This window comes from Scyliorhinus torazame, chromosome 7 (genome assembly GCF_047496885.1).
Source record: "Scyliorhinus torazame isolate Kashiwa2021f chromosome 7, sScyTor2.1, whole genome shotgun sequence".
NCBI classification, from domain to species: domain Eukaryota; kingdom Metazoa; phylum Chordata; class Chondrichthyes; order Carcharhiniformes; family Scyliorhinidae; genus Scyliorhinus; species Scyliorhinus torazame.
Window position 1 is genome coordinate 93405926 of NC_092713.1, and position 25229 is coordinate 93431154.

Sequence of the window (25229 nt, forward strand, 5' to 3'; positions counted from 1 at the left end):
ACCACATGCCACCCTGAATCCCTGTACAGTTAATATAAAAACAGCTCAAGACTAGGTTTCAAACCTAGGATCTTGCCGGACTGCATCGCTCACCATTTGGAAAAAGGGAAATAGAGATTCATTCTTGTATTTATTTGTGCACAAACTTAAAGCTCTTTCCTGTCCCAATAATTATTTTCCTCTAACCAGGGATAACCCAGAATAATCTCAAATCTTAATGCTTTTCATTTGAATTTTAAAAAATCTGGTCCTGGTGATTTTTATGTACTGCCCAATTAAGGTAATAAGTCATAGCTGTTTTAACCTGACTTCCCTCTGCCTATTTTCTCTTTCATGTTGACTCTAAATTTCACAGTGTCCTAGTATTAGGTCCTGGAGCTCTCTTTTGTGGGACCTCAAAGTCTTCAATTAATAAGAGCAATCTCCAAGTGTCATAACTGAGAACTGTATATAGTGACTGTATAGGTCCCAATCTGTTGGTTTATTTATTGTGTTCACTGCAACTGTCCAGTATGAAATGGAGCCAAGCAGACCAGGAAACCGATTTTGTGGGGGCGGGGGGGGGGAACAAGGTTCCTGTTCTATTTTCTATCCAATGACTCAGGCTGGAGTGCTGTGCAGTTAAGACATCACCTGAGAAAATTATGAATACTTTACAATCAAATAGCCAGCCAACACCAGCTCTGAAAGCCCTGCCTAAATAATGGTCATTTGCAATTTGCAGGGGAGTTAGGTATAACGGTGTGAGGAAGAGTAAGTAAATCTTGTATTTGACTTAAGTTATACTGAAAGGCTTTGTGAAATATCTGGGAGAAGGCAGATTAATCTAGAGTCTAGTCTTGTGTGCCGTGATTGAGCTGGAAGGTAATTGATAAGAGTTAGTAAAAACTACCAATAGTAATCATATCTACTGTGGGTGAAATGAAGCTTATTCTCACAATCGGGATGAAATAAATACTCTACTTCAACAACATTTGGCAGCTTTCCAGCAATAACACAGCTGTTGAAGTGGATTAGTCGTCAGGGGTGATAGACATGGTGGAGTGACAGAATGTTAGATTGGCACGCACTCCAGGCCTTGAGGAGAACTCTCACTAATCTGGCGCTTGACGACAAAAAGTTTTCTGTTCTCTTCTTGTATGAAGAAAAAGTTCACAAAAAAGACTTTATGTTTCTAGCGCTGGAGTGTTTCTGAACTATTATGGAATTTCTGTTGTGCATTGGACTTTCTAAGCTGCTTCATTTTTTTGAGTAGGGTGGAGGAGACCGCAGGAAATAAACTGGGCTGAAAATCCACATAGTGCAACTTTTTGGGGGGAGGGGGAGAGGGGTGGTTGGGGAAGGAGAGGGTGTAGGCAAATATGTTTTTTATGTTCTGGGATCAAGAAATATTAGTCAACGGTTTCTGTGACCTGCCGCCCATGATGCACATTCCAACAGATGTAACTCGGTAGCAATCTAGAGAACAAGTCCTGATTGTGTTTTATTACACTTGAATCTCATTTAATTTATTTGCTCCCTTCCATGACTAAGTGAATTTGGCTAAATCGGCACAAGCTGAGAATTAAATCTGGGTAGATCCAGGTCTGTGTGGGCTGCTGCAAAAGTAGGCACTGCTTTTATCCTGTAAACTATTTGAGGAATCAATTGGCGGCGTTTTAAAAAATTTGTTCATGGGACATGGGCGTCACTGGCTGGGTCAGCATTTATTGCCCATAGTCCAGTGTCAATACCAGTATACCATCGCCTCCCTATACACAGCTGCATCACAGCATCAGGAAACCAGGTTCAATTCCAGCCTTGGATGACTGTGCAAACTCCACACAGACATTCTCCCCGTGCCTGCGTGGGTTTCCTCCCACAGTCCAAATATGTGCAGGTTAGGTGGATTGGCCATGCTAAGTTGCCCCTTAGTGTCCAGGGATGTGTAAATTAGGTGGGGATAGGGTCTGGGAGTGGGCCTAAGTAGGGTGCTCTTTCAGTGGGTCAGTGCAACCTAGATGGGCTGAATGGCCTCCTGCAGTGTAGGAATTCTTTGGTATTGTATACTGCCCCCCCCCCCCCCCTTCTCTCCTCCCTCCACTGCCACAAAATGTCCATTGTTCCCTCTTTGCTAAAGTCCCAGCTGCTTATGGCTATATAGCCAATATCAACATAATGTTATACTGGGCGGGATTTTCCGGTCACACCCGCTCTGAGACTGGAAATTCCTGCCTGCGGTCAATGGACCTCTAAATGGTCTGTCAAATTGCTATCCTGCCCGCCACAATTCCTACAGCAGGCGAGAGGGAAAATTCACCCCACTGATTTAATTTAAAAAAAAAAAAAAAAAAAAATTTTTTTTAAAATCTTGTTTCATATTTATATTGCACTCTAAGAATTTAAATGTTAAAGGCATGTATTTTGGCTTAGTAGATGTCTGTGGTGTTGCAGAAATTGGACAGTGGGTCCAGGTAATCCCCTCCACAGTCTGTGGCTGTTCACTGGCCCCTCTAATTGCATGTGAAAGTTATGAGAGAAGGTCAGGAGAGGAACAAAAGATGTTTTTAAAAACACAATACCATTGTTTGAAAATAGTGTATGCTACTGATAAAGGTCTATAAATGGATAGCAAAGATTAAACAATCTAAAAGCGGATCATGACTGGTGTGGTTCACTGGTAGATCGTTGTAATGCGATCTGTATCGTTGTAGTATGTGGACAACATTAACTGACCTTGTGTCACTGACTTCCCTCTTGCATATCTCCTCTGATATTCTTGTGCAGAACAGTTTATTTGCCCGCCTATCATGATATATCATATAATTTCAGTAAGATCGAGTTTTCTTTTTGATTTTCAAATGATTCTGACTTTGGGATTAATTATGTGTGCACTTGCGAAGAGCCAGTACAGACTTATTGGACCAAAGAATGTCTACCTGTGTTGTACGTTGCTGTGACTTTTGCAGTCATCGAATGGTTGCAGAACACAATGAAATCATTCCGCCCTCTGTGACTGTGCCATTTCTCTAGTTGCACTCCTAGACTTTTCCCCCAAAGCCTTGCAATTTAAAAAAAATCTTTGGATAATTATCCAATTCTGTTTTGAAAGCAATGATCCTTTCAAGCCACTGACAGTCTTTAATATGGCTTCACAGGTGGTGGCAGCATCCCAGGAATTCCTTCAGTTGAGTGTTTCAAGTGTGAGTTTAGACATTCAGTGTTGGCAGACTGACTGACTGTCTTCACACATATCCAGGAAGGTTGCTTGATGACAGTGGAGAGCTGGAACTGAAGAAAGTAAATCATTTCATAGTTTGGCTTTCCTTTACTGGGACCACAAAATATTCCAGTTTGGACACGTCTCTGGATGTTGTCAGTGCCTTTATGGGCAATATACTTGATTCGTTCTTCAACATTTTACAATGTTATTTCCTCTTTTAGCAATCTCTCATTTGTTTTGAAAGTGTGGTGCAAGGAAAATAAATGAATACAATATTTATTTGAATTGTTCCTTCCAAAGTGACCTTTTGTAAAAAATATACTTTCCCTTTTTTGAAGTTAGTGAAACAAAGGGCATGATGCACTGAAGAGGGTGCCTGTAATACCAGTAACTCTTTTTTTGATGTATAGACTTTGAAATGGAAATAGCTAATGCTTCTATGCCAACAACACTTTCCCTGTTTAAAAAAAATTTAACAGGTCAGCAGGAATTAAATTGTGAAATTCTGCTGCTTTGACATTGTGCTCCAATAAGAGCCATTTATGATTATAGCAGTTCCATATTTTTGCTGAATTTTTGTTGTTTAAATGACTGGGCACGTTTGGAATGAATGACGTGCAGGATTTGTACATGCACATTTCAAAATATTCTGTTTAGGACTTTATCATTCTGGTAAGGGACCTTCCCAGTAACAGAGGAAGAACCACTCTGGTCAGATACAGCTGGTAATGGTGGGCCTGTTTTAAAATTAATTCCTGTCTAAGTATAATTGATATTATCATAGAGTCATAGAATTTACAGTGCAGAAGGGAGGCCATTCGGTCCATTGAGTCTGCATGGGCCCTTGGAAAGAGCACTACACTTAAGCCCACGCCTCCACTCTATCCCAGCAACCCCACCTAACCTTTTGGACACCAAGGGGCAATTTGGCATGGCCAATCCACCTAACCTGCACATCTTTGGACTGTGGGAGGAAACCGGAGCACCCGGAGAAAACCCACACAGACACTGGGAGGAAGCGCAAACTCCGCACAGACAGTCACCCCAAGCTGGAATTGAACCCTGGAGCTGTGCTAACTACTGGCACCATGCTGCCCCATGACCATATGGGTGCATATGGTCAAAAGGATGCTGGACACATTTAAAAAAATCTGGACTGCCCTGCATTTTCTCGTTGATGCCTACCGTCGATCCCTCGGAATCTTTTTCCAACCAGTAATGTAATCTCAATATTTAGCATGATTGTTGCAAGCGTGGTTAAAATAATCTCTCATGGGCATCTTTTATTCTCTATTAATTACTGTGCCCAACGCTCAAAAGCTTTTGACTTATGGGTCAAGATTATTGTAATAGCAGCTCAAAATATATTAGAATACGCTGAGCAATACAAAGGTCCCAACATTTGTGAACTTGCAACAAACATCTGACCATTTTCTCATTTTGATGTCAGGTTTTCAGCATTGGCAGTCCATCCTCAAATCCCCTCTAAACCTCCCACCCCTCACCTTGAACTTGTGTGTCCCCTTGTAACCGACCCTTCAACTAAGGGGAAGAGCTGTTCCCCATCCACCCTGTCCATGCCCCTCATAGTCTAGTACACTTCGATCACGTCACCCCTCAGTCTTCTCTGCTCCAGCGAAAACAACCCAAGCCAATGTAACCTTTTTTCATAACTTAAATGTTTCATCCCAGGCAACATCCTGGTGAAATGCCTCTGCATTCACTCCAGTGTAATCACATCCTTCATATAATGTGGCGACCAGAACTGCACACAGTACTCCAGCTGTGATCTCACCATATGACTTCCTAGCTTTTGTAATCTATGCCACGATTGATAAAGGCAAGTGTACCATATGCCTTTCTCACCACCCTATTAACCTGCCCTTTTGCCTTCAGAGATCTATTTACACATATGCCAAGGTCTCTTTGTTCCTCAGGACTTCCCATTGTGTTGCTATTCATTGAATATTTCCGTGTCAAATTGCTCCTTCCAAAGTGTAACACCTCACACGTTTTTCAGGATTAAATTCGATCTACCACTTTTCTGCCCATTTGACCATCCCGTCTATATCTTCCTGTAACCCAAGACACTCAGCCTCACTGTTTTTAAAAATAATTTTAGAGTACCCAATTCATTTTTTCTAATTGAGGGCCAATTTAGCGTGGCCAATCCACCTACCAATCTTTGTGTTGTGGGGGTGAACCCCATGCAAACACTGGGAGAATGTGCAAACTCCACACAGTGACCCAGGGCTGGGATTGAACCTGGGACCTCTGCGCCATGAGGCAGCAGTGCTAACCAGTACACCACTGTGCTGCCCAGCCTCACTGTTAACTACCCGGCCTATCTTTTTTTTTCTTTTTAAAATAAATTTAGAGTACCCAATTCATTTTTTTCCAATTAAGGGGCAATTTAGCGTGTTCAATCCACCTATCCTGCACATCTTTGGGTTGTGGGGGCGAAACCCAGACAAACGCGGGGAGAATGTACAAACTCCAAACGAACAGTGACCCAGAGCCGGTATCGAACCTGGGACCTCGGCGCCGTGAGGCAGCACGGCTAACCCACTGCGCCACCGTGCTGCCCTATACCTGGCCTATCTTTGTGTCATCCGCAAAGTTACTGATCCCACCCCTCAGATAGTCGTCTTTGTCATTTATATAAATAACGAATAACAGGGGACCCAGCACAGATCCCTGTGGTAAGCCAGTGGACACTGGCTTCAAGTCACGAAAGCAGCTGTCTGTCATCACCCTCTGTTTCCTACAGCTCAGCCAGCTTTGAATCCATCTTATCAAGACTCCCTGTATCCCATATGCATTTACCTTCTTTCTAAGGCTCCCATATGGGATCTTGTCAAATGCTTTGCTGAAATCGGTGTGAAATGCATCAACTGCACTATCCACAACACACTTGGTCAAGTGCTCAAAAAATTCAATCAAATTTGTAACCCTAACCCTAACCCCTCAGACAAAGCCATACTGACTATTCCTGATCAAAACTTGCCTCTCCAAGTGGAGATCGATTCTCTCCTTCAGAATTTTCTCCATTAGTTTCCCCACCACTGATGTGAGACTCATTGGCCTGTAGTTCCCTGGCTTATCCCCACAGCCTTTCTTAAATAGTGGGGCCACATTCACGGTTCTCTAGTCCTCTGGCACTTCTCCCATGACTAGAGAAGAATTAAAAATTTGCAGTCTCCTCCCTCTCCTCCCACAGCAGCCTGGGACACAATTAATCCAGACCAGGAGATTTGTCCACTTTTAAGCATGCCAACACCTCCAATACCTTGCCCTATCGATGACAACTAGCTCAATAACCTCACAGTCTCTCTCTCTCCGAGTTCCATATCTGTCTCCTCATTCTCTTGAGTGAAGACGGATGTGAAATATTCATTTAACACCCTACCAATGTCCTGGCTCGAGCCACAGATTCCCCCCCTTGGTCCTTAATGGGCCCTACGGTTTCCCTAGTTAACCTCTTCCCATTGCTATACTTATAGAATATCTTGGGATTTTCCCTACTTCTACCAGCTAGAGATTTCTCATATCACCGCTTTACATTCCTAATTGCTTTCTTAAGCTCCATCCTGCACTTTCTGTACCCCACTAATGTCTCTGTTGATTTGTTTCCTTTGTAGTTGTGAAAAGCCTCTCACTTTCTTCTCATTGTATCCTGAATATATCTGGTCAACCATGTTTCTGTGGGCTTGTTACTCCTTCCTATTACCCTAGAGGGAACATGTTGGACCTTTACCCTTCCCATTTCTTTTTTGGACATTTCTCTTCCCCACCCCCCCCCTACACACACACATACTGCTCTTCTGTAGATCTCCCCACCAGTAACTTGTTCCAATCTACCTTGGCCAGATCCTGCCTTATTTTACTAAAGTCTGCTCTCCCCCAATCCGAGATCCTTTTTCTGCACTTTGTCTTTTTCCTTGTCCATAAGAAACGTAAATTGCACCAGTTGTGGTCGCTATCACTAACCTGCTCCCCTGCCATCACATGAACCATCTGTCTGGCTTCATTCCCCAGAATTAGGATGTGCACTGCTCCATCCCTTGTTGGATCCTTCACATGTTGAGCTAAATAGTTCTCTTGCGTACATTTACAAACTCTGCTCCAGCTAAGCCCTTAACACAATGACTATCCCAGTTAATGTTGGGGAAAGTTGAACGCACCCACTATAATTACCCTATTATTATTTTTCCACACTTCTGCAAATTGCGCACACATTTGCTCCTCAATTTCCCGTTGACTATCTCAGGGTCTGTAATAAACACCTAGCTCCTGTAGGGTTATGGCATCTTCCATTTAAAAAGATTTAAACCGAGACTTCCGGTGGCAGCCATGGAGTGAGTGGTTGCACACAGGATGGCTCATGCCTGGAGGCGTTGGTTTTGGTCCCTTTTACCGGACATTTGGCGGATAAGGTTGTATGGAGAGTGGAGGGGATCAGTTCATCACTGGATGGGCATGTCAATGGGGTATTAAACTCGACCGAAGACAGTGCGACCCTGGCTAAAACGTTGGAGGAGACACGTTGTGCAGCATCAATTGGAAAAAAGGCGAGGGGCAGGATCGTCATTGACTGGAAAGCTGCTAATGGAGCAGTTGATGAGCTTCATTTAAGGATGAATTTTGGCAGCAGCGGAAAGAAATGCAGGGTGACTGTTGGAAAGCGATTTGAGGGGGGCAGTGGCACCTCGCCGTGGGACCTTGGGTGGAGAAGTGTCTAGTGGTCCAGGGACGATGATCCAAGAGGTGGAGAATATGAGGCGGGATTCTCCAATCCCACGGCAGAGTGTCCGCGCCGTCGTAAACGCCTTCGCGTTTTACGACGGCATGAACAGGCCGCTCGCAGGACTAATTCTGGCCCCAAAAGGGAGCCAGCACGGCGCTGGAGCAGTTCACGCCGATCCCGGTGTGAACTGTGCGCCGCGGGATCCGTGCATGCGCAGTTGCGCAGGCGCCAACGCACGCGTGCGCAGTGGCCTCCTTCAACGTACCGGCCCCGACGCAACATGATGCAGGACTACAGGGGCTGGCGCATAGGAAAGTAGGCCCCCAGCCACCGAGGCCGGCCCGCCGATCAGTGGGCCCCGTTTGCGGGCCAGGCCACATCGGAGGCCCCCCGGGGTCGGACCCCCCTCTCCTCCCACAGGCTGCCACCCGACCCTTCAACGCCGAGGTCCTGCCGGCTCAGAGCAGGTTAGAATGGCGCCGGCGGGACTCAGTTCTTTTCTTACGGCCGCTCGGCCCATCCGGGCTGGAGAATCGGCGGGCCGGCCATGTAGAGCGGCCCACGATAGGTGCCGCGCCAACCACGCCGGCGCCAATGGCGCCGATTCTCCGCTCTGCGGAGAATCGTGTGCGGGCGGCGTGGCCCGTTCACGGGGATTTCCCGGCCCAGGGCTGGGAGAATCTCGCCCAGGGTGTCTGACCAAAGTGACCGGATTGTGTTTCTGGGTGCGGAAATGGCGATCCGAGGGGACATGTGTGAGATGCTGTCAGCAAAGGTGGAGGACCAGGCGAACAGGTCCAGGCAGCAAAATCTTCGGATTATAGGCCTGGAGGGAATGAGTACCATGGGCTATGTCGTGAGGTTGGTGGACTGGAAGGTGCTGCACGACGCCCCGGAGGTAGATCAGTCCCATAGGTCCATGAGGCAGAAGCCAAGAGCAGGGGAGCCGCCACGGATGGCGGGTATCTATGCATGCACAATTTCCAGGACAAGGAAAAGATCCTGAGATGAGCCAGAGTGCAGCAGGATTGAGATTGGAAGGAAACTGAATCTGGATTGGTGCCGAGTTGGCTAAGAGACGGGCAGGGTTCAACAAGGCCAAGGCAGTGTTGTACCAGTGCCAGATTCGATTTGGGGTGTTGTACCCGGCCAAACTTTGGGTCACTTTCCAGGGCCAGGAATATTACTTTGGGACACTGGCGGAAGTGAATGACTTTTATTAAGGAACATAAGCTAGGAGAGGACTGAAAGAGGAATGTGGGTGGAAGTTCTGCGTCTGTTTGTTGTCACATGTTTTTGTTTCCGATGGGGACTGGTTCTTTTTATTATATTTTTGTATTGAAGTTAAATTGTTGCTATTTTGGAGGGTGGCCCTTCGGCATGTTTAATTGTGCGGTTTGTTATGCTCGGTACAGCACATGAGGGGTTGTGGAGTGGTGGGGCGGGTTAAGAATGTTCTGTATGGGGGCCTTTTTGGGATGATGCTGCTTGCATTGGGTCAGGGGATGGGCTGGGGAGGAGGGCTGGAGAGAAGTAACAGTGGGGTGCTGCTTGGAGGGGGAAGTGAAGGTAGGAGTTGCCACACTAGCAAGAAATGCAAGTGACCGGAAGTGAAATTGGGGGTGGGGAGGTGTGCGGTGCTGCAGTGCTTAGCCTGGCTGGGGGGAGGCAATGCAGCGTTTGGGCGTGGATGGGGCGCGGGACCATCTTGGGTGGGTCCGATTCAGAAAGGGAATGGGGGACTCGAGGCATAAGCCCCCGGTGAGAGTCATGACCTGTACTGTTTGCGGGCCAAATGGGCAGGTTAAGCAGCCCTGGGCGTTCGGGCACTTGAAAGCAGAGGTGATGTTCTTGCAGGAGACGCATCTCCGGGTGAGAGATCAGATGAGGCCGAGGAAGGGGTAGGTGGGGCAAGTGTCCCACTCTGGGTATCACTTGAAGTCGAGGGGGGGGGGGGGTTGTCATTCTGCTGAATAAGAAAACGGGGTTTACGGGGGCTTGGGAGGTGTGGGACCCCGGGGGGGAAGAGAGAGTGGTTTGTGATAGTGAGTGGGGTGCTGGTGGGAACTTCCAGTGTATAGGTGAATGTATTTGCGCCAAATTGGGATGATGCCGGGTCTGTGAAGAAGCTGTTGGTAGCGATTCTGGACCTGGACTTCCGCAGCTTATTGGAATGGTAGTGGGTCAGCTGGGCGGGGATGGGGGTTGCAGTGTGAGTATGGAGAGATGCTGGATGGGTTGGTTGGATTTCCTGGAGTTGGAGAATAGGAAAAGATGGGTGCTGGAGCAACCATTAGGGCTGAAGGAAGTGATGGGAGTGCATTGGCATGATGCCGGGGCCAGACCGCTGTCTGACGGAAATTTATAAGCAGTTCACGATGCAGTTGGCCTCCCGAAACAACGGAGAACTGCTGGGTATGCTGGTGCAAGTGTCAATTTTGCTGATTCCAAAAAAGGAAAGAACCCCCTGATGTGTGGGTCCTAAAGGCCCATCTCGCTGTTGAACAGTGACGTGAAAGTCCTGGTAATGGGGGTGTGGGGTGTGTGTATAGATTGGGTCAGGCTAGAGGAGGACTTGTGCGAGAGGACGAGCCTGAGGGTCCTTGTGACGGACCTGCTGCTGTTTGTCCCAAGCAAGTACATAAGTAGCCCTGTGGTGGAGTCATCCATAAAAGTTTGTAACCGCTGATGAGGCACTTTAAACTAGGTCACATGTCGGTGATAGGTTTGCGCCAGGGGAGGATGGATGGGATGTACAGGAGATGGCGGGAGGAAGGGCTAGTGCGGGCCAGGGACAGGGACATGTTTATGGAGGGAAGGTTTGCTGGGCTAGGGGAGCTGCAGGAGAAGTTTGAGCTTCCACAGGGGAGTGATGTCACATACTGGCAGGTGAGGGACTGCAAGGAGCTGCCCTCATTCCCTCAGGTACCGGAATATACTTTATTGGAGAAAATGTTGCTCATGGATGAAGGGAGGAATGGTAGGATTGGGGACATATATGGATGTTGGGAGAGCAGGGCACCACCTTAATGAAAGGGGGAGTTGGGGAGGGAGATAGGGTTGGGACTTTGGTGTGAAGTGATGCGCTGAGTGAACTCTACCTTCTCCTGTGTCTTATATACAGTTTAAGGTGGTGTATAGGGTCCACATGACTCGCAGCCCAGATGAGTGTGTTTTTCCCGGAAGTAGTGGACGGATGTGAGAGGGGTTGATGAGCCATGCCCATATGTTCTGGGGGTGCGTGGAGTTTTGCCAATTTTTGGGAGATGGTGTTGAGGAACCTCCTTGAGGATTGTAGGGTTTGAGATGAAGCCAGACCCTATGGTGACGATCTTTGTGGTGTCGGAAGTGCCAGAGCTGCTGGAGGGGAAGGGGGCCGATATCGTAGCCTTCGCTCCCTGATTGCCCAATGAATTGGAGGTTGGCCATGCCACCAGGGGTCATGGCATGGTTGGGACACTCGGGTTGTAAAAACATGAAGGAGGGCTTTGAGGTACGGTGGAGGCCATTCATGGCTATATTTGAGCTGTTTGTTGCCGGGGTTGGGGGAGGGGAGGGAAGGAAATGTACAAACTGCATACTCTGGATGTTAAAGTTATTTTGTTGAACATGTTTGAAATAAAATACCTATTTAAAAGAAAAAGATTTAAACAGCAGTTTGTAAATTTGTAGAATGTTTGCCATTGAATATCCTGGAGACTGAAAGCTGCATTAATCATTCTGTATTGGTTTGCCTTCATGAAAAAAATATTATCCCCTGGTTCCGCCAGCCTCAGTTGATATCTCGGAATTCCTTTCCAACCAGTAAACTAATCTCGACGTTTAGAATAACTGTTGCAAACCCTATTAGCTCAGTTGGCAGAGCAGGCCAGCAGCGTGGGTTCAATCCCCGTACCGGCTGAGGTTATTTATGAAGATCCCGCTGTCTCAACCGTGCCCCATCTCTCTCGCCTGAGGTGTAGTCATCCTCTGGTTAAATCACCACCAGTCACCTGGGACTGTGGTGACTACTACTTTTACCAGGCACCTGGAACCATCCAATACTCTGATTTAAATTGGCAACTTCAGATGGTTGCGACTCTCTCTAAGCAGGATAGTTGCTCAGGAAACATTTGCAGAATTCAAACTACTTCCAACTCCTGGGTATATATTACTGACCCCACCCTCCCTACCCCTTCACCCACTTACCTAACATGCTTCTCAAAGTGTCTGGAACCTTTAAACTTACCTTTTTAAAAAAAAAAAAAATCTTTATTGTCACAAGTAGGCTTACATTAACACTGCAATTAAGTTACTGTGAAAAGCCCCTAGGCGCCACATTGGGTACACAGAAGGAGAATTCAGAATGTCCAAATGATCTAATAGCACGTCTTTCGGGACTTGTGGGAGGAAACCGGAGCACCCGGAGGAAACCCACGCAGACACGGGAGAACGTACAGACTCCGCACACCCAAGCCGGGAATCGAACCTGGGATCCTGGCGCTGTGAAGCCATGGTGTTAACCACTATGCTACCATGCTGCCCTGGTAGATGACAGTTAATGCCATTAAAAGGGGATAGATGTAATTTCATTGTCCCACCCAACGCTGCTGGCCTGCACTTATCGGAACTGATGCGCTACACATTTCCCACCAGGTCTGGGATGGAAGTCCAGGCAAGAAATGTTCAGTTCCAATCTATTGTTGATTGGCATACCATTCCAAGGAAGTTCTGGCCCAGGAGAAGTACAGTTTAGTCATGGAAAACGATCAGTGAAATTTCATTGTTAGCCTCTGGCTGAACAAAAGAACTGCTGCTCTCTGCCATTTAGGAACAGTATGCTCAAAGCTGAGGTGAAGATACCCCTGGCAAAACATTCAGATATGTCTCTAAAGTCTCAGGCAAGCGACCACTCGGAAGCGATGTCTATCGAAAAGTTTGATTTTATTCTGGCTACTACAATCCTCCTATGCCCGAAGGGCCTCCCGTTCCCGGCTCACACCCGGGCCGGGGTATTTTTATCCCAGCAGTTCTAGGAAAAGGAGGGTTAACCCCGCCCCTTATCTGGGTAAATCGTATTCAGGTGAGGCCACAGGATGTTGCAGATCCCTGGGCCTCCTGTAGGGTATAACACCCCCCCCCCACCCGCCCTCCAAAAGTCCAATAACGTCATCCGTTTTGATGGAACGGGGAAATCAGCCAAGGGCTGATTATCCGGCGCCCGCTGCACTGTGCCCGGAGAGGTGTAACGGACCGGGGAGTCTCGCTTCCTAGTTGAACATCTGGGTGGTTCCACCGCCTTTTGTTCAGCGGTCACCACTGGATCTGCGTCGGTTTCTATGGGCAAAAACTCTCCGACTCCTGGTCGGACTGGTCGATCTTCTGCATATTGGAGTCGGAAGGTCCGGTTGCCTTGCTGGATACCACTGGCACTGGAATCTCTGGAGGGAGGGGCACCACCGAGCTCAGGATCAGAGGTCGGTCCTTTGGTAACTGTTCCACCCTGCTCCGGTGATGGTCCACGTGCCTATTGGAGTCCTTCCCTTGCACCCGCACCGTGTACGAGACCAGCCCGGACTCCATAATGCCCTGTAAGTAAAAGTCCGGACGTAAACTGAGTCACAGACCGAGCTCATTTCGCTCTGGTCTGTTCCTGCTGGTCACGGATCCTATCCGCGATGTCTGGTGAACGAGGCTCAATCACGTGCGCCACCCTGGTGGTAGCGTGTGGCCCTGGTCCTATAGTAGAACAGGAAATGAGCATGGCAAGTTTCTGGTGAGCCTGAGGTCTGTTTTCTCATCCCAAGTTTCAATGTCTGTGCAGCATGTATTGCCAACCCATTTGAGGATGGATGACGAGGCTGGGCACGGACATGATGGAGCCCTTTTTCATAAAATTCGCAAACTCCAAACTAGTAATTGCGGTGCCATTGTCCGACCCGAGTACCTCCGGGAGGCCGTGAACACTAAAAGGCTGCCTGAGCCGCTCGGTGGCATGCAATGTAATCGTTGTCATCCGGTGTACATTCCATCCTCGTTGCCAGTGTAAAGTCTCAGGCAAGCGACCACTCGGACCCGACGTCTGTCGAAAAGTTTGGTTTTATTCCAGTTACTATACATTCCTACTCCCCGATGGGCCTCCCGCGCCCAGCCCACACCCGGGCCGGGGTATTTGTATCCCAGCAGTCCTAGGAAAAAGGGGGCTCGCCCTGCCCCCTCATCTGAGCAGATCGTATTCAGGTGAGGCCACCGTGATTCTGATGTTGCAAATCCCTGGGTCTCCTGTAGGCTTTTAACAGTCTTCAGGTGAGTCTTGCAACCTCTTCAGTCAGTGATGTTGCTTATTTGTTTCACACTGACCCTCCAGCATTTCCACCATTCAATATGATCCGGACTGATCTACCACCACTCCATTCAAGCATGCACCTGAAAATCATCAAAATTGTGATCAATCCACAGTGCTGTGGAATGGAGAATTCCAAAACTTCACAACAACCCCCATAAGTGCAGGATTTTCTGCTCATTTCAGTTAAAAAAAAAAAATTTAGAGTACCCAATTAATTTTTTTCCAATTAAGGGGCAATTTAGTGTGGCCAATCCACCTACCCTGCACATCTTTGGGTTGTGGGGGTGAAACCCTCGCAAACACAGGGAGAATGTGCAAACTCCACACGGACAGTGACCCAGGATCGAACTTGGGACCTTGGCGCCGTGAGGCAGCAATGCTAACCACTGCACCACCGTGCTGCCCCACATTTCAGTTTTAAACATTTATCCTGAGACTAACTCCCTTTAGTTCTAGACTATACAACCATGAGAAACAGCCCCTCCACATCTGCAATATAAATCCATTCCACTCACAGCTGTTGACAGCAGTGATGTAAAGGAAAAGGAGGAATCGTTGTCAGATTTTATCCCAAGGTTTTATGGTAAAATGTTCTTAAAGTGTGTGTTTTTGCAGCAGTTGTAGCATCAAATGGAAGATGATTACACCACAGAACGGTGCTAGTCCCGTTTTTCCCTTTGGTTAAGTCTGGAACGCAACTAGAGGTTCCTTCTCTTGCTCCCCTCCAGAAAGGTGCAAGTGACCTTCAACCAAACTAGCGGCCTTGAGACCAGAAAAGCTAATTCGAGATTCTGTGCAAGGCATCTCGGATGGCATTATACACTGTGCTATTTAATTGGGAAGCACTTGGACAAAATCTCTTGTGAGATTCATTCATTGTCAGAGTTGTCTCATTGTACATAAGAGAAGAATTTGTTTCCAAAAATAATTGGCTAAGATTGAATTTTGATTTTGATTTTTGTTTTCTTCCCCCCCCCCCCCCTTCAGGTGAGGGAGCTGTGGTGACATTGGATGTCTCACTCGGTTATCGTGATGACCGCTTTAGTGAATGGACAGAAATGGCCCATTCAATTGAGAACCGGAAGCTAAATTGCAACTTTTCATCACCAAAAGTAAGTCCTAGCTTATTTCTACAGCATCTCATTACAAGTGTGAATAGAAGATCCAGTTTAAAAGTTCTGAGCAATACGATGCAGATTAAATAATGAACAAACTTGCATGCCAAGTATATATTGTATTCCATGAACGCCACTGATGAATCATTTCAGAAATGCCCCATTGGAGTTTTTACACCTCAGATTAGTGGGTTCCAGGTTTATTTCCTGGTCTGTGTTAAGTTAGCTGGTTTTGGTCAGAATGGTAGGCAGCACAACTAGTCACAATGCAGAGTGCTAAATATAGGCAAAAGCCAGCCAAAGTTACTATTCCTGCTCTTATCCAGTTACAAACCCTGCAACATACACTTGTATAGATATTGACTTGAGGACAGGGCTGTGATACCTCTTATGGTTAAACGGTCTACCGATGCTTCTTCTAAATCCTTCGACTTGCTGCGTCCAACTTCACAAATACTATTCCCTCACTTTGTCAAGTACCCATTCATCATATTTGATCCTAAAAGGTAGCCCCCCCCCCCCCCCCCCCCCCCCCCCCCCGGGGCAAAATCAGACACCACTGCACTTGGGTGATATCAGTTAACTCCACATGGACCTGCGACTGAACTTTAGAGCATCTCAATATGGTCCAGTACCACACTGGGTAGTGCATTTGGCAATGAAACTTTTTTTTAAATGCTTGTCACATTTTAAAAGAAATTTGGAAGCAAGAACCATGGCTAATTTCTACTAACTGCTGTACTTGTGTGGATTTGGATTGGGTCAGCATTATTCTTGACTGTGGTGCCCTCCAGTTACAAAAAGGCTGCTGATGGTTGGGTTGGGGTTCACATATAAAGAATCATAGAATTTACAATGCATAAGGAGGCCATTCGGCCCATCGCGTCTGCACCGGCTCTTGGAAAGAGCACCCTACTCAAGCCCACACCTCCACCCTATCCCCATAACCCAGTAACCCCACTCAATACTAAGGGCAATTTTGGACACTAAGGGCAATTTAGCATGGCCAATCCACCTCACCTGCACATCTTTGGACTGTGGGAGGAAACCGGAGCACCCGGAGGAAACCCGCGCACACACAGGGAGAACATGCAGACTCCGCACAGACAGTGACCCAAGCCAGGAATCGAACCTGGGACCCTGGAGCTGTGAAGCAATTGTGCTAATCACTATGGTACCGTGCTGCCCATTAGTGTCCATGAAATTACATTACAGCATGAATACCTTGGAGAGAGGAGGGGAAAAATTCTACTTGTGTAATAAACTGTCCAGTTCCTTCATTGTGTGGAAGGTAATTAATTCTAATTTTGTTGTGGAGGGTAATTAATTCTAATTTTGTATATTTTTTTCAGCATTATGATAGTCAGGGCCAACTGTACAATTGTGATCTACTTCCCTTCATGGAATTGGGGAGTGTGGCACACAAGTATTACTTAATTAACATTCGACTTCCTGTCAATGAGAAGAAGAATATTAACATGAAGATTGGAAAACTCAAGGATCTCCGGATGGCGGTAATGTCATCGATATAATTGCTGCTCTGTTCTGATGTTAAATCATCATGTTTGACTTTTCACACTAGTCATTGATCAAATATTAATGAATTTGCTTGTGTTCCTTCCACTGCAGAAGACACTAATTAAGGAAAGATTCTGGCAGTCCCAGCAATCCTGCACTGCCTTGCCAGACCTAAAGATTGACTGTCTTATCTATTATTGACCATAGAGGAATTCTAGCCAAATATCATCCTGTCTTCCACAGATGACTGCGCACAAACGCAGTTACTAAGGGAGCTCCAGAGAGTCCTGGTGGGAACACTGGGGGCGGGTTTCTCCACTCCCACGCCGAAGTGGCCGTGCCGTCGTGAACGCCGTCGAGGTTCACGACGGCGCGGAACGGCCCCGGTCATGACCAATTCAGGCCCTGACAATGGGCCAGTATCGGGGCCGCGTCATCTACACGCGCCAGGCCTTGTCGCCCGCGTGAAAGCGGCGCCGCATAGATGACGCGGCCGGCGCCACATAACGGACGTCATCCGCGCATGCGCGGGTTGGCCGTCCTCTCTAAGTCTGCCCCGCAAGAAGATGGGGGACGGATCTTGCGGGGCCACGGAAGGAAGGAGGTCCTCCTTCAGAGAGGACGGCCCGACGATCGGTGGGCACCGATCGCGGGCCACCTCACATTCCAGGTGAAGCCTGGATCCCCCCCTCACACCCCCAAGGCTGGTGCAGGATCCCCCCCTCACACCCCCAAGGCCGCCCCCCCCAGCGTTCACGCACCGCCCACGACTGCAGGGACAGGGGGCGAAATTCTCCTACCCGCCCCGCCACATTTCTGCGTCGACTGGCCGGCGGGAGTCTCTGTAACACCGGCCGGTCAATGGGGTTTCCCATTGTGGGGCAGCCCCACGCCATCGGGAAACCCCCCGGTGCCGGCAGAACGGAGACTCCCGCCGGCGGAGAATGACGCCCCAGGTGTGGACGGCGCCGGGGGGAACCCGCCGTTTTGGCCTGGCCGCTCGGCCCATCCGGGCCTCAGAATAGCGGGGGTGCCGGAGAATCACCATTTTGGGTGTCTCCGGCGATTCTCCGGCCTGCGGCCCGCGAAACTCGACCGGGCCGTTCCCGCCGCTTGGGAGAATCGCGGGAGGGCGTCGGACCGGCGTCCCCGGAAATTTTGGCGGCCCAGGCGATTCTCCCAACCGGCGTCGGAGTGGAGAATCGCGCCCAGGCTGTTCAGAACTCTCTCAATATGTTGAGACACACATTAACCTGGCTGGGTCATATGCTGGGTAGAGACCAGGGAGAAAGTTCATTCCTTTCATCAAGTTTTATTGAACTTGTTCTCCTTTTTAGGAGTGTTAATAGCATTTATTGACATTTAAGAATATTATGAAAACTGAGCGAGCCTTCTGCCAAATAGGTAAATGGAAGGAAATGACTTGTCTAGAACAGAATAGACTCCAAATACCAATATTGACTAATTAGTGCCAATAATTCCTGGAATGATACCTCACAAGCCATTTGGCCAATATTGCCTATGCCAGCTCTTTGAAAATTATCCAATTAGTATCCTGCAAATCGTTCCACTTCAAGTATTCATCCAACTCCCTGTTGAAAGTTTTATTATTAAATCTGCTTCTACCACTCGGGCAGTGCAGTGCATTTCAGATCATTGTAAGTAGTTGTATTATTTTAAAAAAATACATTATCTCATGTCACCTCTTGGTTCTTTTGCCAATTGCCTTAAATTAAAATTCTCTACCACAGTATCTCCTTATTTATTCTTTCAAAACCCTTCATGATTTTGATACCTAAAAATTTTCCCCATTTTACTTTAAAGATAACAATTCAAGTTTCTGCAATCTTTCTGCGTAATTAATAGTTTTCATCCTTGATATCATTCCAGTAAATCTCTGCACCCCTTCCATGAACTTGACATCCTTCCTAAAGTGTGGTGTCTAGATTTTGGCACAATCCTCCAGATGGGGCCTAACCAGTGAGTTATAAAGAGTTTGCATAATGTCCTTGCTTTTGTACTGGATTTTCACCCTTGAAATAGGTAGCAGGACTCTGGAAAACTCCTAGCAGTACGGCTGCAGTTGGGTTACTGAAGGGGAAACATTCGGAGACCGCCACGGGGGTTGCCAAATGCAAAAGCGGGCTTTTTATTTATTTTAAATTTTTTTAAATTTTAAATTTAGAGTACCCAATTAATTTTTCCAATTAAGGGGCAATGGCCAATCCACCTAGCCTGCACATCTTTGGGTTGTGGGGGCGAAACTCATGCAAACACGGGGAGAACGTGCAAACTCCACACGGACAGCGACCCAGAGCAGGGATCGAACCTGGAACCTCGGCACCGTGAGGCAACAGGGCTAACCCACTGTGTTGGTGGGCTCTTTCTAACAAGCCCCCCTTGAAGCTGTAGGACTTTGTTCAGTTGAAGCCAATGACACCTTACTACAGATCTATTTGCCCTGGATCACAGTAGTGTCCAGGGGCTCCCACAGTTTGCAGTCACAACACACCACCTGCCCTGCCAAACCCTGTTACTCCCAATGAACACCACTATTGCTAGTAAACAATACTAATAAAAACTTACAATTACTCATAAATTAATCAAGTTTTGAAACATAATGAGCAATATATTTGCTAACCATATCACTTCCTGCTTCCCTCACTGCATTGAATTCCCTATTCACCAAATTTCCCACGTTCACAATTTGTGCCTATCTGTACTGAAATGATGTGTGGCTATCTTTGCATTTGCTTACTTCCTAATCATTCATACATCTTGATTTTCTAAGCCAACATTAATTTACTGATCTCATCCTTTTAATAAGAAAGCTATACCATCTCCTTTTCTTTCTGAAATGTCAAATACCCTTGACATTTATTTGCAAGCCTCAGTCACTTTGCAAACTTATATGTGCATTGGCAGTCATTTCATATTCCTTAATTTCTATTTGTGTTATTAATTTGCCCATCTTGTAAGGAAATCTACGTGCATTCAAATAAAGAGCCAATAATTCTGTCATGTTACTATTTTTATCTACTCTGACCTTGGCCGGACTTCTCCGGCCATTCATGTGCAGTGAGATTCCCTGATCCCGCTGGCATCGCACCCTCGCCCACAGGTTTTCTGGTGGTGTGGGGTGGCTTCGATCGGAATTCACATTGACAGAGGCAGGAACAGAATCCCGCCACCAGCAAACAGTGTGCTGCTGAGAAACACGCAGCTGGGAGGGCTGGAGAATCCCACCCCTTCATGTGTTGGTCTATGCTTATGTTTTTATGCTGGGTCCCTACCTGTCACACTCTGGGTATCATTAGCCTGCAGTGTTGCCATTTCTTTTCTTTAGTAACTAATTATTAAAGTCCTCCCTACAGCTCTAGTTATGAGTAGTCTAGTTATAGATTTGTGTAGTTTAAATGAAGACCATCCCATTGGTACAGCTCTCTCTCTTTCACTAGTATCCATAAAATTCCCACAGTGCAGAAGGAGACCACTTGGCCCATTGAGTCTACACCGACCCTCCAAAAAGGCACTCTACCTAGGCCCACTTACATGTCCCATCCCTGTAACCCAGCTAACCTGCACATCCCTGGAAACCAAGGGGTAATTTTCCATGGCCAATCCACCTAACCAGCACTTCTTTGGACTGTGGGAGGAAACTGGAGCACCCAAAGGAACCCCACGCAGACACTGGGAGAACGTGCAAGTTTCACACAGATAGTCCCCCAAGTCTAGAATCGAACCCGGGTTCCAGGTGCTGTGAGGCAGCAGTGCTAACTACTGTGCCACAATGCAGGTACCAGTGTCCCATAAATCAAAGAATGTTTCTCCAACACCAATCGATGAGCCATGCATTCAACTCTCTGACCTTTATTTCCATTACCGGCAGCAGGCGTTATTGACCTTCAAGCTAAATTTACCAGGAAAGGAAGAAGATTGAGAGAAGGAAAATAACCTCTTATGCCCTCACTGTTTAAAGTGTGTTAATCAGGACCTTGTTTGCCTTTAGAAGGGTTAGAGGTCAGGACTCTTAGCTACATAGGCTGAAGCATTTGGATCAATATGAATAATGTTTTAAAATTTAGAGTACCCAATTCTTTTTTTCCCAATTAAGGGGCAATTTAGCATGGCCAATCCATCTGCCCTGCACCTTTGGGTTGTAGGGGCGAGACCCATGCAAACACCGGGAGAATCTGCAAACGCCACATGGACAGTGACCTGAATCGAACCTGGATCCTGAGCGCTGAGAGGCAGCAGTGCTAACCACCATGCAGCCATAATATGCGTGGTCTTCACTCTAGCTCAAGTACGCACCATTGAAATTTCGCTAGGAATCACCTCATTGAAAAAGGCTTTGGCTGGTGGCGCAATGGTTAGCACTGCTGCCTTTGGCACAGTGGACCCAGGTTCGATCCCGTCTCTGGGTCACTGTTCGTCTGGAGTTTGCACATTCTCCCCATGTCTGCGTGTGGCTCACCCCCACAACCCAAAGATGTGCAGGGTAGGTGGATTGGCCAAGCTAAATTGCCCCTTAATTGGAAAAGATGAATTGGATACTCGAAATTTTTTTTAAAAAGAGGACGCTTGTGTGGAGCATAAAAACTGGCAATGTACCAGGTGGGTGGAAGGACCTGTTTCTATGCAGTACATTTAATTTAACATTGTCCAGCTATTGGAACTAGGATGTTGTTAGCCTGAGTGGTAGCACACTAACCTTGCTGTCGTATGTGGTGCTAGGGAAGTTGTTGTCTGAAAGGCTTCATTAAAATGTCACGTTCTATATCACTTTTAATTTTAAAAAGGTTTTAGTTACACTACTAAGTAACTATTTGATTCTCTTCACAGGCAATCCATCAGAATGGAGGATTCACAAGGGTCTGGTTTGCGATGAAAACCTTCCTGACTCCCAGTATTCTTATCATTATGATCTGGTATTGGAGGCGTATTACTATGATGACTCGCCCCCCTGTCCTCTTGGAGAAGTAAGCCCAAAACCAAGGGGGTCTGATGGTTGGCTAATCTGTAGTCTTTGATTTTCTGCTGTTCATGCTTACTCCTGGTTCTATATAGGTATTGATTTGCTATTATTGCCCATCGTGGCTCACCTCCCCTTCACCTATGACCCTTAATAGACCTGCTATGTATCTTGTCGGGTTGTGTCAGAGCCGGGATTTGTTCACATAACAACTGAAAATGGTTCTTGCTCAAATGGCAATTAAAAAAATGAAAAGGTGTTTGAAAATAGTTAATCCAGTAGCTCAGGTGGATGGCATGTGGCGCAGTGGTTAGCACTGTTGCCTCACGGCACCGAGGTCCCAGGTTCGATCCTGGCCCCGGGTCAGTGTAGAGTTTGCACATTCTCCCCGTGTTTGCGTGGGTTTCGCCCCCACAACCTGAAGATGTGCAGGCTACGTGGATTGGCCACACTAAATTGCCCCTTAATTGGAAAAAAAATAATTGGACGCTCTAAATTTATAAAATAAATCTAGTAGCTCAGGTAATGTGTGTGTGTTTCTGAGAACATTTGATGTGAGTCAAATAGTATGCTAATATATGAAAAATAACCAGTTGAGTAAGGTGTCTATAGAATACTATCGCAGCATAACAGCAAGGTGTGTGGGGGGGTTAAACCAAGAGTTAAATCTGAAGATAAACTGTTTACTGTAAAGTTGCGATAAATAATTGAAGGAAAATTTTCTAGAAATTAGTTGTATCCTATAAGCATCAAGATTTTGAGTGAAATTCTGTAGATTTGAAAGTGCCTGGGATTGAAGCAGTTCTTGGGTTCGTTGTGCATGCAGGCACTCATTCCTGCTCTATGATCAGCTATGCAAGCTTTGCTATAAACTTAATAAACTGCTTCTGCTGTCTGTAGAATTTCAAAAGTTATTAATATTTTATTTGCAGAGTAATTTTTGCACTTGGAATCTCTATGACCTTTATAAATACCCCAGTGGAATGGTTTTCCATTGGATTTGACTGGACGTGGATGCTGCTGTTTGGAGACATTCGACAGGGGATCTTCTATGCCATGTTGCTGTCATTTTGGATTATCTTCTGTGGGGAGCATCTCATGGTTAGTTTATTATGAAGCATGCTTAACTCTCTGAAGACTGTCTTGTTTAGAGACTTTGACTATTTAATTTCCAAGGGATAGAATGTTCTATGTTCTTTTAAAAATTACCTTTTTACATATTCATTTCACTGTCAAAGGAATTGCCAAAGCATGAGAGATTTTATGGGATATTATTACTTAACATATCCAGGATGAGTAATTTGTCTCGAGACAGGTGTCATGACAAGGTCAGTCACCTATTCATTTGGGGGAAAATCAAGAGGTGATTCTGGAGACACCTCTGGGGCATGGGGTGGGGGTCTGCTTTGGGAGTTGTTCTAATTGGCAGCTGTACTAGCCAATCCCTGGCTGAGGAAGTGAATCTGAGATCAGCAGTTAATTCCCAGTCTTTAGTGGAAGTAGAATAACACCAGACTGGCATTTCGTAGTCTATTGCTGAAAAGGGCAAGTTATTTTAAAGCAATGACAACCAAGCCTGTTTAAGTCTCTTGGTGTGCTTCAATGCTAAGACAAACGATAAGAAAGTGTGGGTAAACCACTATCCCCCAGAATGGGAAGCATGATTTGTTGTTTTTCTTGATCGCTGGGTGTTTGAAGTTAAGTGAAGCTAATGCATTCTAACTGTTGCTCTATGTTTACGTGCTGCCTCTAAAGTAACAATGATTTTACTACAAGCATTTTGCAATCTAGTGAAAGGTTGGAGAAGTGCGTATGAGATTGTGTGAATGAGTTACACTGTATTGTAGGATTAGATATTGGGTAGCACGTGTGCTCTTTATACTCAATGTAAGACACGGGGACCATTTGCAGGAGTGACCAATGCATCTGAACCTAAAATTAAATTGAAGTCAGACCCATAATTTGTAGTCAAGCCCATGACTTCCTTTCAGTTCTCTACATTGGTCCCTGTAGGATTGCTTGGGTGTTACTTACTTTCTTCTCCGTTCTTAGATTTGGCTCTTGCTGCTGGATTTGTAAAGTGTAATTTTCAGACCCTTCCCCGCCCCCTCTCCTGAGAATTTGGTAAAGTAGATGTCTTGTAATATTAACTCAAAGCAATGGCAGGAGCCTTTGAAGGTAGCAAGTGTACGTTTAAGTGGAATGGAACCTGTGTAGGTTTTGCTAATTGGTTGTATTACTTACTATCTGTTCAATGGATTCTTTTTTTTTCTTTCCATAAATTTAAAGTACCCAATTCATTTTTTTCCCCAGTTAAGGGGCAATTTAGTGTGGCCAATCCACCCACCCTGCACATCTTTTGGGTTGTGGGGGTGAGACTCACGCAGACAATGTGCAAACTCCACACAGACAGTGACTCAGGGCCGGGATCGAACCCGGATCCTCAGCGCCAGGAGGCAGCAATGTTAACCACTGTGCCACCGTGCTGCCCCTGTTCAACGGATTATTAAATACAATTTGTCTTTTTGGTGAATCAATGTGTCTATACAATATATTACTACTATTAGTGTGGAAGGAGAATGAAAAATTGTCAAATACACAGCTTCCTCCTTCTCCACTCAATGTTCTTTTCTGTTTTTTCTTTTTGTCCCTTTTCTCAGAATTGGCTCAGAATTGGCTAAGTGAATGTCACTGCTGGGCAGGATTCAAAGACTCAAGTTGTGTTGCTGCATCAGGATGTTTTAGATTTATATTTCACAGTTTTACTCTGCAAAACCGTCCTCAATTTGGCACTTAAATTGGCAATATTGAAGAGCACAGATACTTGAATTGGGACTAATGAGGTTGAGCCTGAAGTACATTGTTGCTCCAGAGAGAGAACTTCATTTAACTATGCTACTTCTGATCTTGAACTGATTGTTGCACATGCAGCATGACAGCGTATCTGTAATGTTCCATTCCCAGCATTAACAAACAGCCCTTGAGTAGGTGGATTGCCTCTTAATTGAAAAAATTAAAACAAAAGCTTTTTAAAAAAAAAAAAACATTTGGGGCAGCACGGTAGCATAGTGGTTAGCACAGTTGCTTTGCAGCTCCAGGGTCCCAGGTTCGATTCCCGGCTTGGGTGACTGTCTGTGTGGAATCTGCACTTTCTCCCCGTGTCTGCGTGGGGTTCCTCCGGGTGCTCCAGTTTCCTCCCACAGTCCAAAGATGTGCAGGTTAGGTGGATTGGCCATGATCAATTGCCCCTTTGTGTCCAACGGTTAGGTGGGGTTACTGGGTTATGGGGAGAGGGTGGAGGCATGGACTTAAGTGGGGTACTCTTTCGAAAAGCCAGTGCAGACTCG

General features: G+C 46.4%; 1 protein-coding gene across 2 annotated transcripts in view; it reads left to right on the plus strand.

Moving 5' to 3' along the window:
- wls (Wnt ligand secretion mediator) overlaps positions 1-25229 on the plus strand; it is an 86962-nt gene that overhangs the window by 20970 nt on the left and 40763 nt on the right. For both annotated transcript variants that reach the window (XM_072511069.1, XM_072511068.1), the window contains exons 3-6: positions 15262-15386; positions 16742-16903; positions 21753-21889; positions 22815-22983. In XM_072511069.1, the coding sequence (XP_072367170.1) occupies positions 15262-15386; positions 16742-16903; positions 21753-21889; positions 22815-22983 (593 nt within the window). The remainder of the gene's footprint in view (positions 1-15261; positions 15387-16741; positions 16904-21752; positions 21890-22814; positions 22984-25229) is intronic.